Here is a 15,078-nt window from a genome sequence, read left to right on the forward strand (position 1 = left end):
TTTGAACTTTCTTGATGTACTTCGTTAATCCTATCTGGTGTAGGCCCCACACCATGCAGCAGTACTCTAAAAGAGGATGGGCAAGTTTAGTGTAGGCAGTCTCTTTAGTAGATCTGTTGCTTCTTCTAAGTGCTACTCCGGTAAAATGCAGTTTTTGGTTCTCCTTTCCCACATTTTCTGTGTGTTCTTTCCAATTTAAGTTGTGGCATGTTAGTGTGACTTTCCTTTGTGAATACATTTACTTGTCCCTTGCTTCCCAAAAAATATCGCCCTGAAATCAGCTGAATTTCAGAGTAATGTTTAAAATTTTCTAATTAATCAGTGTGTTACATGTTTAAAATAGTTAATGCCATCTGTTTTATGTTTATTTCACTAATTGATGTTGTTTACTTCTGAAATTGGATAGCAGGTGCGATGGAAATTTGCAGATAATATAGTCAGGAAAGAAAAGAAAACTTCTTTTTTTATTTGCTATAGTTTTATTGTACTTCATTGTTTTTCCACAATCTGAGTACACTATGTGATCAAAAGTATCCAGACACCTGGCTGAAAATGACTTACAAGTTTGTTGTGCCCTTCATCGGTAATGCTTGAATTCTGTATGGTGTTGGCCCACCCTTAGCCTTGATGACAGCTTCCACTCTCGCAAGCATATGTTCAATCAGGTGCTGGAAGGTTTCTTGGGGAATGGCAGCCCATTCTTTACGGAGTGCTGCATGAGGAGAGGTATTGATGTCGGTCAGTGAGACCTGGCACGGAGTCGGCATTCCTTAACATCTCAAAGGTGTTCTTTAGGATTCAGGTCAGGACTCTGTGCAGGCCAGTCCATTACAGGGATGTTATGGTCATGTAACCACTCTGCCACAGGCCATGCATTAGGAACAGGTGCTTGATTGTGTTGAAAGATGCAGTCACCATCCCTGAATTGCTCTTCAACAGTGGGAAGCAAGAAGGTGCGTAAAACATCAATGTAGGCCTGTGCTGTGATAGTGCAATGTAAAACAACGAGGGGTGCAAGCCCCCTCCGTGAAAAACACGACCATACCATAACACCACCGCCTCAGAATTTTACTGTTGGCACTACACACGCTGGCAGTTGATGCTTACTGGTAATTCGCCATACCTACAGCCTGCCACTGTTTAATTGTTCAGTGTTTAAGCTCCTTACACCAAGCGAGGTGTCATTTGGTATGTGGCTTATGAGCAGCCACTTGACCATGAAATCCAATTTTTCTCACCTCTTGCCTAACGTCATATTATTTGCAGCGGATGATGATGCAGTTTGGAATTCTTGTGTGATGGTCTGGTTAGATGTCTGCCTATTACACATTAAGACCCTCTTCAGCAGTCGGCAGTCTCTGTCAGTCAGCAGACGAGGTCAGCCTGTACACTTTTGTGCTGTACGTATCCCTTCACGTTTCCACATCACTATCACATCAGAAACAGTTGACCTAGGGATATTTAGGAGTGTGGTAATTTTGTTTACAGATGTATGACACAAGTGACACACAATCAACTGACCACGTTCCAAGTGGATGAGTTCCGCAGAGTGCCCCATTCTGCTCTCTCACTATGTCTGGATGAGTTCCGCAGAGTGCCCCATTCTGCTCTCTCACTATGTCTAATGACTACTGAGGTCGCTGATGTGGAGTACCTGGCAGTAGGTGGCAGCACAATGCACCTAATATGAAAAACATATGTTTTTTGGGGTGTCCGGATACTTTTGATCACATAGTGTATGTGCTGGGTCACTAGTGGCATTGTTGTCAATGCGATGCTACACATATCACTTTTTGCACCTCTTCTTAAAACTGCTTGACTGTGCATTTTTTGCAGCTGACCCAACAAGCATTCACATATTGAGAGAGAAAATGCATTCTCTTTACAGCACAACATAAGAATACTCCTTATTACTCATATTTAATCTTACAGTTACTGTTCTGCAAAACATCCATTAAGTTAAAGCAACTCTGGTATCCACCAAAAAACACTAAGTTTCGTGATGAAAAACTGCAATGGTTGGCTTTGAAACACATGAAGTACATTTCACACGATTGGCACCTCTTACTGGTTTCTACAACAGTGATTTTGTTGTAAGTTATGAATATAGTGTTTCTGATTGTTTATTGCATGTGTCTGGCACAAGGTATTTGAGTAGTAGGGAAGCAGGTTGACTGTTCAGGAACATTTGGATGACATTATGCATATTCAGATCATGTGCTGATTAGCAGCTAACCACAGATCAGCTCAAAAGTAACTGAGAATTTAGTATCTTACATAACAATATTTCTTAGCTGTACAGAAGATTCAAGGTGTGAGGTCACATTCAGTGGGAAAACAGACAAGGTTGACTGAGCGATGTGATGCTGTGTTAAGCTGCTGGACTCATATTCGGGAGGACAACAATCCAAATACCTATCTTGCCATCCACATCAGGTTTTCCATGGTTTCCATTATCTTTCCCCAATCCAAGCTTGGTCTCTAAGGATATTGTCATTGGTGGGACATTAAACCTAATCTTCCAACCTTCCTTCTTTTCTTCCATCCTTACAAGCAAGATTAACCATGCACCCCAACCCAGTGCCTGATTCTCTTGGCTTGTGTGACCTGAAGATGTTCAATCTCAGCACAGCACCTGCCATGCCAAAAGACTTTGCAGAAGGGTCTTTGTTGCACATATCTGATCAGACTGTATATCTTTGACTTCATGAAATTGCTCTGTTTGCTCATTTACTCATTAGATTAATTCTCCTGGCTGTGCAAGTTGATGGATGTGATGCCTTTCCTACCATGAGTGGGCCTAAGAATGTCGGAGTAACGTTCTGTAACAAATGAGTCAAGTTTTAGCTTGGAGAATGATTTGCTGCCATTTTTTTCCTGTGCTATGCCCGTGGAACATGCTGCAACCGTGCAGATGTAGTGGGCAACATTGTGTTAGAAGCATGTCATCCATTGCATGTGTTCTTTAGTGGTACGTTTAAAGTTTTAGTCTAAAGGGATAAAGATTTCAATAATTCGTGTGCCTTTTCACAATCCATGTGGATCCAGAGTTCAATGTTCAACCACACACGGGTGGCGTATTGGGTGGGTACCAGCAACATGAGGGAAAATACCATGTGTCAACTTGCTCCTCTGGTTTGGGTCAATTTAATGTGCTTGGGGTACTCCAGGTCGGAGGACTGCAGCTGTATAACCATTGCCACAGACTATCCTTGACCTCTAGATGGAAGCATTATCAAGAGCTATGGTGAAAAGTCTGATCTGATGGGGGTAGCATTGTGCATCCTGAGATTATGAATTGTTTCACGAAGTTGCTTAATGCAAATGCTGAGATGAATCATTTGAAAAGGGCATGGCTGATTTTCTTTGCTATGATTCCTCACTCTGAGCTTGTTTTCCATTTTAACAACCTCATTGTTTATGGGGCATTAAACCCGTCCTAGCTTCTATTTTGTATTGCCATACACTATTAAGAATCTCTGTACCTGTGCCTTTTTCTTGTTATGCCACGTACCTGCATCACTGTGTCAAAAGTCACAATGTTCCATATGGGCATGTTATCATGATGTCTAGCTTTGCTTCATGTATTTTCAGCAGTTGCAGACATGAGGTTGTATTAGAATTACGTGACAGAATCTGTATGATGGTCATTAGTATATTTTTTGATATGAGTTTGCTAGCTACCAAGTATTAGTAAATATTTCAAAATACGATTCCCTGACAGACAAAGTGAACACAGAAGACATGATCGGCTGTCATAGTAACTGTGTACACATTAAACACCATCGGCAGATATGTAAATGATGGTGTGCATTAGTGGTGTTCAGGTTTGGTGTTGCTATCAGGCATGGCAGGGTATAAAAGGAGCAGGGACAATATTGGTTGTTGAACCATTACTTGTAAAGGACACAGAAATGCCACATACATACGAGACAGTTGTGGGTTCTCCATTTGGCAGGCTTGTTGATTAGTGGGATATCCATCTTTGTTGGACATTTGGATGTGAAGTGGCATAATGTTGGACTGTGTGGGAATTTAAGAACCATTATACACATCATCAGGTTTCCATTCAACAGTGACTGACCACCACGAGGAAGGCTCACCATATTTTGCACCGTGTACTCCGTAATTCCCTTCACATCTGGATTTACCATCTGAAAACAAGTAATCAACTTGTTGCAACATTCCATGTCATCCCAAGGCACTACACCCGTTTAATTCTTAATGCAAATATTCGGTGCTTGGTAATGCTTTAATTTGTTCTAGGAATGTGATGAAAATCTCTGCAATAAACTTTTGGCAAGTCCCCTTGCATTTCAACTAGTTGTGATTTTTTGAATGGTCTTCTAACTCTGCATCTTATCCTGGAATTTATTTTCTTTGTTGTTTGAATTGCACATTTTGCTTAGTAGGCCCAGAACTTCCCATTTTCTCCATTTTTTTATATGTTATTGGTTTAGTACACTCTTCATCCCACCATTTTTCTTTTTATATCTGGCTAACCCAAGTGTTTTCTTAACTGCAGTTTCGATTCACATAGATAGCTCTTTTTCAGAAACACTTTCCTTGCCATTTCCAGTCTCCATTTCATATCCCCTCTACTTTAACCATCATCAGTTTTTTTGTTACTCAGATGGTAGAACTATGCTATGTTTAGTGTTTCATTTTGTTAGATAATCACCTCAACATACCTGATTTAATTTGATTGCACATCATTACCCTTGTTTTATTTTAGTTTGTGTTTATCTTCTAACCTCCGTTCAGAACACAATCCATTTGATTTAACCATTCTTCTAATACATCAGCCATCTGTGACAGAATCATTATGTCGTCAACAAATCTTTTTACTTCTTATTCCAGAACTTTTAATTCCTTTATCACATTTATTATTGGTTTTCTTCACAGCTTGCAAAATATGCAGATGTACTATTCACAACTGTCAGCACCTTTAATATTCACACCTGCCAGTAGATTCCTTCTCTGGAACAGGAATTATTAGATTCTTCTTGAGGTAGCCTGCCAGTCTCTTCTGCCTCTCTTGTGTGATGGCATAGTTCTCTTGATATGTTCTTCCAGGGATCTCACTAATTCTGGTCAGTAAAATACGTCATGCAGTAACATACCTCCTATCTCAGCTACATCTACGTCATCTTCCATAGCTTTTCTGTATATTCCTCCACCTGTCAGCCGTCCCTTGTTTGCCTAGTGCTGGTTTCCCATCTGAGCTCTTGACATTCATACAGTTGCTTCTCTTTTGGCCAATAGTATGGGGCAACTGTTTCCCACATCCATACATGCTTCTACAGATTTGCATTTTTACCAAACTATTCCTGCTTTGCCATTTTGCACTTCCTATCAATCTCATTTTTAGACATTTGTATTCAGGTCCCATCTCTTTTATTTTCAAGCTTTCTGTGATTTTTTTCAGTTGTAATTTGCAGTAAATAACCACCAAATTATGATCAGAGTTCATGTATGCCAGTCCTGTAAACCAAGTGTTGGTAGTTATTAAATTGCGTGCTTTCAAAATTCAGCCATGTGGTTTCCCCTTTCATTCCTTTCCCCCAGTACATGTTCTACTACTATTTTTTGTTCAGTTGTGTTTCTTATTATCAAAATCCAGTCACCATTCACACTTAAATTTTCATCTTCCTTAACAAACCAAATAATTTCTTTTAACTTATCATACACTCTTTCGATCTCTTCATCGCTTGCGGAGCTGGTAGGACATAAACTTGCATTACTGTGATGGGTCTTAGCTTTGTGTCTGTCTTTTTTTTTATGATAATCTGCTCACTATACTGTTCATAGTAATACGTGTCCATTTATTATTAGATCTACTTGTGAATTATCACTATTTGATTTACTGTTAGTAATTCTATATTCACTTGACCAAAAGTCGTGTTCTTCCTGCCTGTGTACTTCACTAACTCCATCTGTATCTAATGTCAACCTATCCATTACTCTTTTCAAAATCTCAAACCCGCCTACTCAATTAAGGGATCTAATATCCTGTGTTCCAGCCCATACAGTGGCAGACTGTTACCACCACCACCACCACCACCACCACAACAACAGTGACCTGAGATCTGAATGGGGAAGCTGTTTTACCTCTGGAATTTTTACCCAGCATGATGCTGTCAGCATTAAACAAATACAGTTAAGCTCCATGTCCTTGGGAAATATAAGGGTTGTAGTTTTTCCCATTGCTTTCAGCTGTTCTCATTATCAACATCGCAAGGCTATGCCAGATCAGAAAACATCCCAAACAGGTTTCCCTGAAAGTATTAAAAAGGCTGCTGCCCCCTTCTCAGAAAACGTGTTTGTCTAGCCTCTCCACAGATTTCCCTCTGATGTGTTTGCAGCTGTGGGGTGGTTGTGTTTATCATTAAGACATGCAAGCCACACCACCATGACAAGGTCAGTGGTCTGTGGGACAGCAAGAAAATCATTGAAATAACTTATTTTATATGCATCTTGATTAATTTACCTCAGTACATATGTATTGCACAATTATAATTATCATCATTTGGGTAAAAATAATGTCTTGAAGATGGCATGTGAAAGATGAAAGTGAAAAGCAAAATGAATCTGTTAGTGAAACTTCATAGGCAACCTAGTTTCTAAAAATATATTAATATTTTAATGATTTTATTAACTGGAATACTTCCACTGCGTGGTAAAATAAATGTAAATTTTGTTTCATAGGTCGTGATCTCATAGGAATCGCAAAAACTGGCAGTGGAAAAACTCTGGCATTTGTTCTGCCTATGCTTCGGCACATCATGGATCAGCCACCACTTGAAGACACTGATGGACCAATAGGTTTGTGGGTTTACTTTGAGCACTAAATTGAAAAGCAGTGGCATTTATGTGGCTACAGTTAACAACATATTTACAGTACATGCAGAATTTGAAAGACTATTTCTTATTCAGGTGATATACTCTACTCTATTGCCAGTATCTCCTTTCAAATTCACAAACTTAGGAAAATATTAATATTTTTGCAGGTGGTTCTCTGCGAAACAGTCTCCTGAGTAAAGTCTTTGGGAACTGACCATCAGCAGCAGCCATCCACATTTTGGTAATTGCTGCATTTGGTGAAATAATCATATATACACCATCTGTAACCCTGCAGCAAGAAAAATTATTCCTCACGGAGGTCGCATCAAATGCCACTGTTTATCCTTAAGCTATTTCGAAATGGTATGCATAATGAATAAAATGTTAACAGTCCATAGTAATTTATATCAAAATAGTGTTGGCTAGAATGAAAGTAAGGATAACTGCTCTTGTTTTATGTCTGTCAGTAGTGGCAATTGGTATAGCGATATTTTCACAGTAGCATATGTATCCAGAGCTTTCCCACAGTGATCAAGTGAGATCGTACATCTAAGATAACTTTGCGGATTTTAACTGTAGCTCATTTGTTATCTAGTTTGTGTATGTGTCTTAACACTGTGATACCCATACCAGCTGTTATCTATTTTCTTAATGTTATTGTATATATTTTCATCTGATCTTATAGTTACTATGTTTTGCTGTATTTTTAATCCTGACTACTTCACCATAGTAATGACTACTTTCATGTTTTTGTGGAAGCTGTAGTCACTTTCATGTCCATTTGAGACAGTGAGAAAGAAATATACTTTCAGATGACAAATTCTGTCACCTAAAAACCCGATCATGAAACTGCAATTTGAAGTGAGGAGAATCTGAAATAAAAGCCAAATTACATGACTGTTAATGATCTGGTATTGACCATCATATTTGTTTTCTCCCCTTTTTGTGCAAATGTAACTGACCATACAGAAACTGGAAATGTAGTCATGTACTTATCTTAGATTCACAGCCTTCGTTTGCAGATTTCATAGTTTGTATTTGTGCCTGAAGAATTTTTTGTGGAAAGTAATCCATTTATCCACAGTGAGATATTCGGAAACAACAACATTATTGAAAATAAATAGCTTATTGAATTGACCACTGATTTTTCAAAACACAAATATTGATACAACTTTGTTAATTAAAAAATAAATAAAGAAACAGGTGAACAGTCTAATAAGCAGAACTCGGTTCAAAGGGAAACTTACATCTAATCAATTATTTTCAAGCATTTAGTGAATTAAGCAGACTAACTTAGAGGCAAGGATATTTAATACATTCTGTTTACTGCCTGCCGTACCGTCTATAATGTAAATGATAATGCTTAATTGGTGTTGTTCAGTTTTAGTAATTTTACGCGTATTGCACTTGTGCCCATATAATTGCCACCAATATATGTGTACAGTGGAATTAAAGGGACTGTGGTCAGCACTCTGTAAACTGTAGGTATAGGAGCAACTACAAAATCTCTCAGGAGAAAACACAGAAACACAGAGATTGATTGTAGGCATACTGATTGTGTGTTTCTATGGTCTAATTCAATCTGATCTGACATTATCAATGTAGAAACCTGTGTTTTCCAGTTTAACAATGCACAAATGTACATTTATTCAGACACCCAGTGTCATATGCTTATAACACATCTCAAAACTGGGGTAGAAAAATAAGACAGTGGTGGTGTGCATTTTGGGAAGCAAATATGAATGTGTACAAAGAGAAATGGCAGACCACTGTGAAACTACTCGCCATACAAAAACTGTGCATCAAACAAGGAATCTTGTCTTCTGTGGGCAGAAGCAAAGTTGTGAGTACAGCTCATGGCTCTTGCCCACTTATCTCAGGTGGTAAGAGGTTTGCCTACTAAAGACAAGATTCAGGCACGAGTCTCAATGTGACAATCAGTTTTAATCCTTCAAGAAGTTTCAAACCAGTGCACACTCCACTGTAGAATTAAAAAGTCGTTTGTTGAGCAAGTGAATGAAAAAGTGCCGCAAAAATATTGCGTCACAATTAATCAACTTGCTGAAACTTCATGGCAGATTAAAACTGTGTGCCGTACAGAGACTTGAACTCGGGACCTTTGCCTTTCGCGGCCAAGTGCTCTACCAACTGAGCTACCCAAGCACGACTCACGCCCTGTCCTCACTGCTTTAATTCCACCAGTACCTCGTCCCCTACCTTCCAAACTTCACAGAAGCTCTCCTGCGAACCTTGCAGAACTAGCACTCCTGGAAGAAAGGATATTGTGGAGACATGGCTTAGCCACAGCCTGGGAGATGTTTCTAGAATGAAATTTTCAGTCTACAGCAGAGTGTGCGCTGATATGAAGCTTCTTGGCAGATTAAAACTGTGTGCCAGATCGGGACACGAACTCGGGAACTTTACCTTCACGGGCAAGTGCTCTACCAACTGAGCTACTCAAGCACGACTCATGCCCCATCCTCACAGCAGTTGGTAGAGCACTTGCCCACGAAAGGCAAAGGTCCCGAGTTCGAGACTTGGTCCAGCACACAGTTTTAATCTGCCAGGAAGTTTCATATCAGTGTACACTCCACTGTAGAGTGAAAATTTCATTCTAGTCAACTTGATGTGCAATTTCCACCAATGTCCAGTGTTCTGCATTTGATTATAGCTGAGAAACTGAGTTACTGTAACCTGTGTACAAGATGTAATCAATTATTTTGGCTGATGATCACTATAACACAACTAATGATGCTGGCATATGCATTTCTGATCCATAATGGTGCTGAAGATAGGAATAAGATTTTTTTTTTTTCATTGTGATGTGTTGAAACAAGAGTATTCTACATCAATTTGTACTCAAAACAGCACACCATGCAGTAGCATAATTCAAATTTGCCAGTGTTAATAGAGTTCAGACAAACACTATCTACACAGAACAATTACGGCAGTAGAATGATGGGCTCAAAAAGGTATACTGTTGGTAGGTTTCGTGGAGTTGAGTATATCAATTACTTTTTAGATGAACCATCAAAGAGTTTCCAGATTCATAAGTGCCATACAGGATAGGATAGCGGAGTGCCAGAATTGTCTTGATTTATGACAATGCATGTAAACGCACTGCTGTCTGTTCTGTACAAATCAGAGAGAACTTGAGGTTTGAACTTTCTCCACACCCTCCACAGTCCAAATCTTTCACCAGTCGCTTCTACCTACAACTCAAAAAATGATTTATTTCTCAACATACAGAATTAGTATACATGTTTGTCCGTAACTACCTGAAATCTCAGTTGCTAGTAGTTAATGGGAGGGCGCATTTATTGAAATAATAAGCAACCAATTCCACAACCAACCAGGGGGCCCGCCACTCTTTGGCAAGTTCATGCTTGGCTACCGTGGGACCTCAGCCTCCGCAGCATCTTTTCCCTTCTGTACTGCATGTCTACCCTCTAACTGTTCTTTTTCTCCTCCCTTGGGGAACAGGTCTGGGACATTTTTGGGAATGTGTTCTGCATTTTCAGCAGCCTGACATCAAAACAGTCCCTCCATAGTTTTTTCGTTCTTTTTCTTTCTTCGTTCCCCTTCTCCTATCGTTTCCCTGCTTCAGTGTTTGAGGTTCCTCTTTTTCTTCTTCCTTCCTGTTCGCTCCTGAAGGCTGGCCCATGTGTCTGAAGTGTAACATGTGACTGGGTAAAGCATAATTCCTTGCCCTGGGTCGACAGGTAGGGTTCGTTCACATGTACCCCCTGGTTCAGGCCAAGCACGGGGGGGGGGGGGATTCTTGAGCTGTTACCTTTCCAAATTGCCAATTGGTCCTTCTGTCAGGTGTTCGGGAGGTGTGACCTAAGGTCTGAACAATCACCTAAGGCGGGTGAGCTGCCTTCTGAGGGTGATCCCCGTTGAAAGCAGCACACCATCAGAGACACAATCATGGAGGATTTTCTGCAATAAGCCGAACATCATCCTCTCAGTCTAAGTCTATCAAATGTAAATGAAATTAGGCTAACAATTCACAGACCCTCCCAGCTGAACCTCTGTTCCTCGTCGTTTCGCGTACTGAAGACAGTCAGTCCTTTGCTACTGTTAATCTGTTCATTAGTCAGAATGGATATGATGCAATTGCTGGCCCTGTGAAACCCTGTTCTCTTTTATGCAATGGCAGTTTGCCTTTGGAGACTACATATGATTCTCAAGCACAACTGCTTGCAGCGTCACTCCTCCATGGCTATCCTGTTCGTGCCGAGGCCCATCGAATGCTGAGTTCTTCCCATGATGTTATTTCCACTAGGCTGCTCAATGGTCTGACCCATGAGAAAATCCAGACTTACCTCTCTGATCAGGGTGTCATTGCAGTCCATCAGGTGATGAAAAAGGTAGATGCGTCCTTAGTGCCCACGCGCACTCTCTTTCTCACATTTGACAGAGTAGTGCTTCCATCAAGGATCAAAGCAGGCTATGAAGTTATCACGGTCCAACTGTACATTCTGAACCCCTATGTGCTGCTACCAGTGTCATGCTTACAACCACACTCGAATGTCTTGTTGAAATGCGGCAGAATGTGTAACCTGTGGTAGGGATGCTCACTAGGGCGATTGTCCACCTCCTTCTCCCCACTGTAACAATTGCAATGGGGACCATGCAGCCTCCTCCTGAGATTGTTCCTTTGTATCTCAATGATGGGGCTGTCCATGAGATCTGGGTGAAGGGAAAAGTACCTTATTCTGTCTCTCGCAAGTTTTTGGCTAGTTGAAAACCCTGCGTTTTACCATCTGGCACTTATAGTACCATTCTTGCTACATCTCGCTCCACGAAGGACATGGCCACACATACATGCGACCTCAATTCAAATCACTGATTGTCACAGTAGCATCCCCGTCTCCGTCTCCTTGAGCTGTGCAACAAGCCACCAAATTTTCGCTTCACAATGCAAAGTCACCTGTTACACAACAGACAGGCTGGAAAGGACAGAAAGAAATTTCCCATGAAGACATTTTACGTCTGTACAGCCAACAAACATCTAAATTGGCATCTGCCAACCACAAAAGCTCCCAAGAAATTAAACAAGGGCAAACGGTCTTGTCCTTTGCCAACTCAGAGATGTCGCTGCATGATACTCACAACCGGCCAACCTCCACGTTGTCAGTGCACACTCCGAACCGCTTTTCTGCGCTGGACTGTGCAGACTGTTGGAGGGAGAATGCTGATGCCTTTGTAGATCTCGTGAAGCAGGATCCTCCAGTGTCTGCGCCCTGTAGCAGTGAGTCTTTGAAGACTGGGACTTGGCAGCTGCTGATATGACACCCCTTCATTTTTTCCCTCCTCCCATTTCCTGGTTATGACTCTCCTCCAATGAAATGTTTGCAACCTTATGTCCAACAAGGAGGAATTACAGCTGCTCTTGGAACCTCAGTGTCCGCTTGTTCTCTGCCTCCAGGAAACAAAATTGCATCCTTATTACCGCTTTGACCTCTCGCATTTCTTTCTGGTCTACTTTGATCATCCCCCAGAGGGCAGCATTCCATTTTGCAGGGCAGTCATGCTGCTCGTATAGGATGATGTTCATAGTCACACCATCTCCCTGAACACCCAGCTGCAAGCTGTTGCAGTCCGCATTTTCCTTCCTCACTTAATCTTTTCCCTTTGTACCCTTTACATCCCTCCATCATTTGGTGTCTCCAAGGCAGACTTCCTCCAGCTTGTTGGGCAACTCTCTCACTCCTTCTTGCTGCTCAGTGACTTAATGCGCATCATTCCCTTTGGGGTTCTCCGAGAACCTGTCAGAGAGGTGCCCTCTTGGCTGACCTTCTCAAGCAGCTCAACGTCATCTGCTGTAACACTGGACCACCCACATTCCTTTCAGACTCCATGCACACCTATTCCTATTTGGATCTCTTATTCTGCACTGTCCAGCTTGCCCGTCGTCTGGAGTGGTCCATTTTCTCTGATGGATACTCAAGCGACCATTTCCCATGTGCTATCCTTTTGCTGTCTTTTGTCCCACCTGTGTGCAAACTGAAATGGCAAATTTCTAAGGTCTACTGGAGGCTTTACTCATCCGTGGTGACCTTCAGTGAACAATTTTTTCCAAGTTGTGATGACCAGGTAGAATACCTTACCAACATTATCCTTACTGCCACAGAATGTTCCATTCCTTGCACTTCATCTTTACTGTGCAGTGTTCTGGTACCCACTGTACCCAGTCCCTCAGTGTCCTTACTTTCCTCAGTGGTACACCCTGGGGAGTGGATTATACCACCCTCCTCCACTTGTACCAATCCCTTGTCTGTTCGAAATTAGGCTATGGGTGTTTCATTTATGCATCTGCATGTCTGCCCCTCATACGCCTTCTCAATACAATCCACCATTGTGGTATCCATCTGGCCACTAGCGCATTTTACGCTAACTTGGTTGAGAGTTTCGCTTGCAGAAGCTGCTGAATTACTGCAGTCATACTGACGTGTGATGTTCTCCTCAGCAGATACGCATGTCTTTTGTTTGCTGTGCCTGGCCATCCATCCTATGCCTGCTTCTTTGGTGACTCCTTTGACCACCAGTATAAGACACATCCCTCCTCTCTGTTACCTCCTGGCTGGCTATTGCTGCGGCAGCTTAACTTCCTGCTACCTGCCACTTTCATGACACATGTGAACCGTTCACCACCTTGGCTTCCTGTGGTGGCCAATGTTCACCTTGGATTTCATTTGCTTCCTAAGTACACTACTTCAGAGTCGTTCTGTCGCTGTAAGTTACTCAACCTTCGCAATAATACCTTTGTGTATACTGATGGCTCTCGAACTAACCATGGTGTCGGGTGTGCCTCTGTCATTGGCAGTGACAGTTTTCGTATTGGCATCCGGAACACTGCTCAGTATTTACAGCAGAGCTCTTCACCCTGTATCAGGCCACGCATTATGTACGGCAACACAGGCTTTTCAATTGTCATATGCTCTGACACTCTCAGTGCCCTTCAGAGCCTCTGTGTGCTGTTCGCTGCCTGGGTTCAGGAAAGCTTTCACTTGCTCCCTCTTGATGGAGCCACTGTGGTGTTTATGGGGGTCCCTGGTCATGTCAGTGTGATGGGAAATGAGGCTCTGACACTGCTGCCAAGGCTGCAGTCCTCGTACTTCTGCCAGCTAGTTCTTCCATTCCCTCTGATGATCTCTGTGTTGCCATCTGTCAGCAGGTTATGTCACTTTGGCGTCACCACTGGTCTTCCTTTCATAGGAACAAGCTCCGCGGAATTGAACCACTCCCTAAGCCTTATCCAGTCACCTCTCGCCCCTCTTGCTGCAAAGAGATCAACTTATCGAAGTTGCGTATTGTGCACTGTCTTTTTAGCCATCAGCGAGTGTGGAGTGGTGATCCCCCACCACTTTGTGCCGTTGTCACCAACCTTTGATGCTGTGCCATTCCCTGATGGAATGCCATTTTTTTAACCACTTATGTTCTAATTTATTTTTGTTGTCTGAGTTATTGGACATTTTAATGAACGACGTACAGGCTGTCAACCGCGCTCTGCTTTTATCCGTTGTGGCAATGTACAGAAGGAAATTTAATCTTTAGTTCAGGATTTCTGTTGTCTCTATGGCATATTTTATGGCCCTTTCTCAAAGAGAAAGTACCTGTCTGTAGCTCTTTCCTTCTGTTGATTGGGCTTAACGTGTAATTGCTTTTAACTCTTTTTTCGTCTCCATGTTGTACAGTTGTGACATGGGCACATATTACCTTAGTTGCTTTTGTGCCCTAAAACAAAACAAGCAAGCAGACCAGTTGCACAAATAAAATGTTTTTTCCTTAACTGGTTTCCGGCACTTATTGCTCTTCCTGAGAAGGCTATAACATAGCAATATTTGCAAGTGTCAGAAATATGCATGCAGCGTATTACTTGTTGTTTGTCTTCCTTATATTATTTCTGTAAAGGTACTATGAACCACATGAACACAGCAATATGCCACATGCAACTTATTTTTGAAACAATGCTGCATGCAACTTCTTTTTGACACTTACAAATAATGTGATAGTTATAACCTTCTGAAGATGGATATTAAGTGCCTGAAACCTGTTAAGGAAATAAAATTTCTTTTGTGCAATTGGTTACTGATTATTTCAATAAATGCAACTACAGTTGCTGAAGATGGGTGAAATATTAATGGAGAGGATTATGAAGAGAAAAACCCATTCCATGGGACAGAAAGTGCTTTCATTGTTGACTATGTAGGATATGAAGCAGGTAAT

At 41.5% G+C, this 15,078-nt stretch overlaps 1 protein-coding gene across 1 annotated transcript in view; it reads left to right on the forward strand.

Moving 5' to 3' along the window:
- LOC124776527 (probable ATP-dependent RNA helicase DDX46) overlaps window positions 1–15,078 on the forward strand; it is a 172,942-nt gene that overhangs the window by 96,069 nt on the left and 61,795 nt on the right. Inside the window, exon 10 of the mRNA XM_047251554.1 lies at window positions 6,709–6,825. Coding sequence (XP_047107510.1) covers window positions 6,709–6,825 — 117 coding nt within the window. The remainder of the gene's footprint in view (window positions 1–6,708; window positions 6,826–15,078) is intronic.

This window comes from Schistocerca piceifrons, chromosome 2, assembly GCF_021461385.2.
Source record: "Schistocerca piceifrons isolate TAMUIC-IGC-003096 chromosome 2, iqSchPice1.1, whole genome shotgun sequence".
NCBI lineage: Eukaryota > Metazoa > Arthropoda > Insecta > Orthoptera > Acrididae > Schistocerca > Schistocerca piceifrons.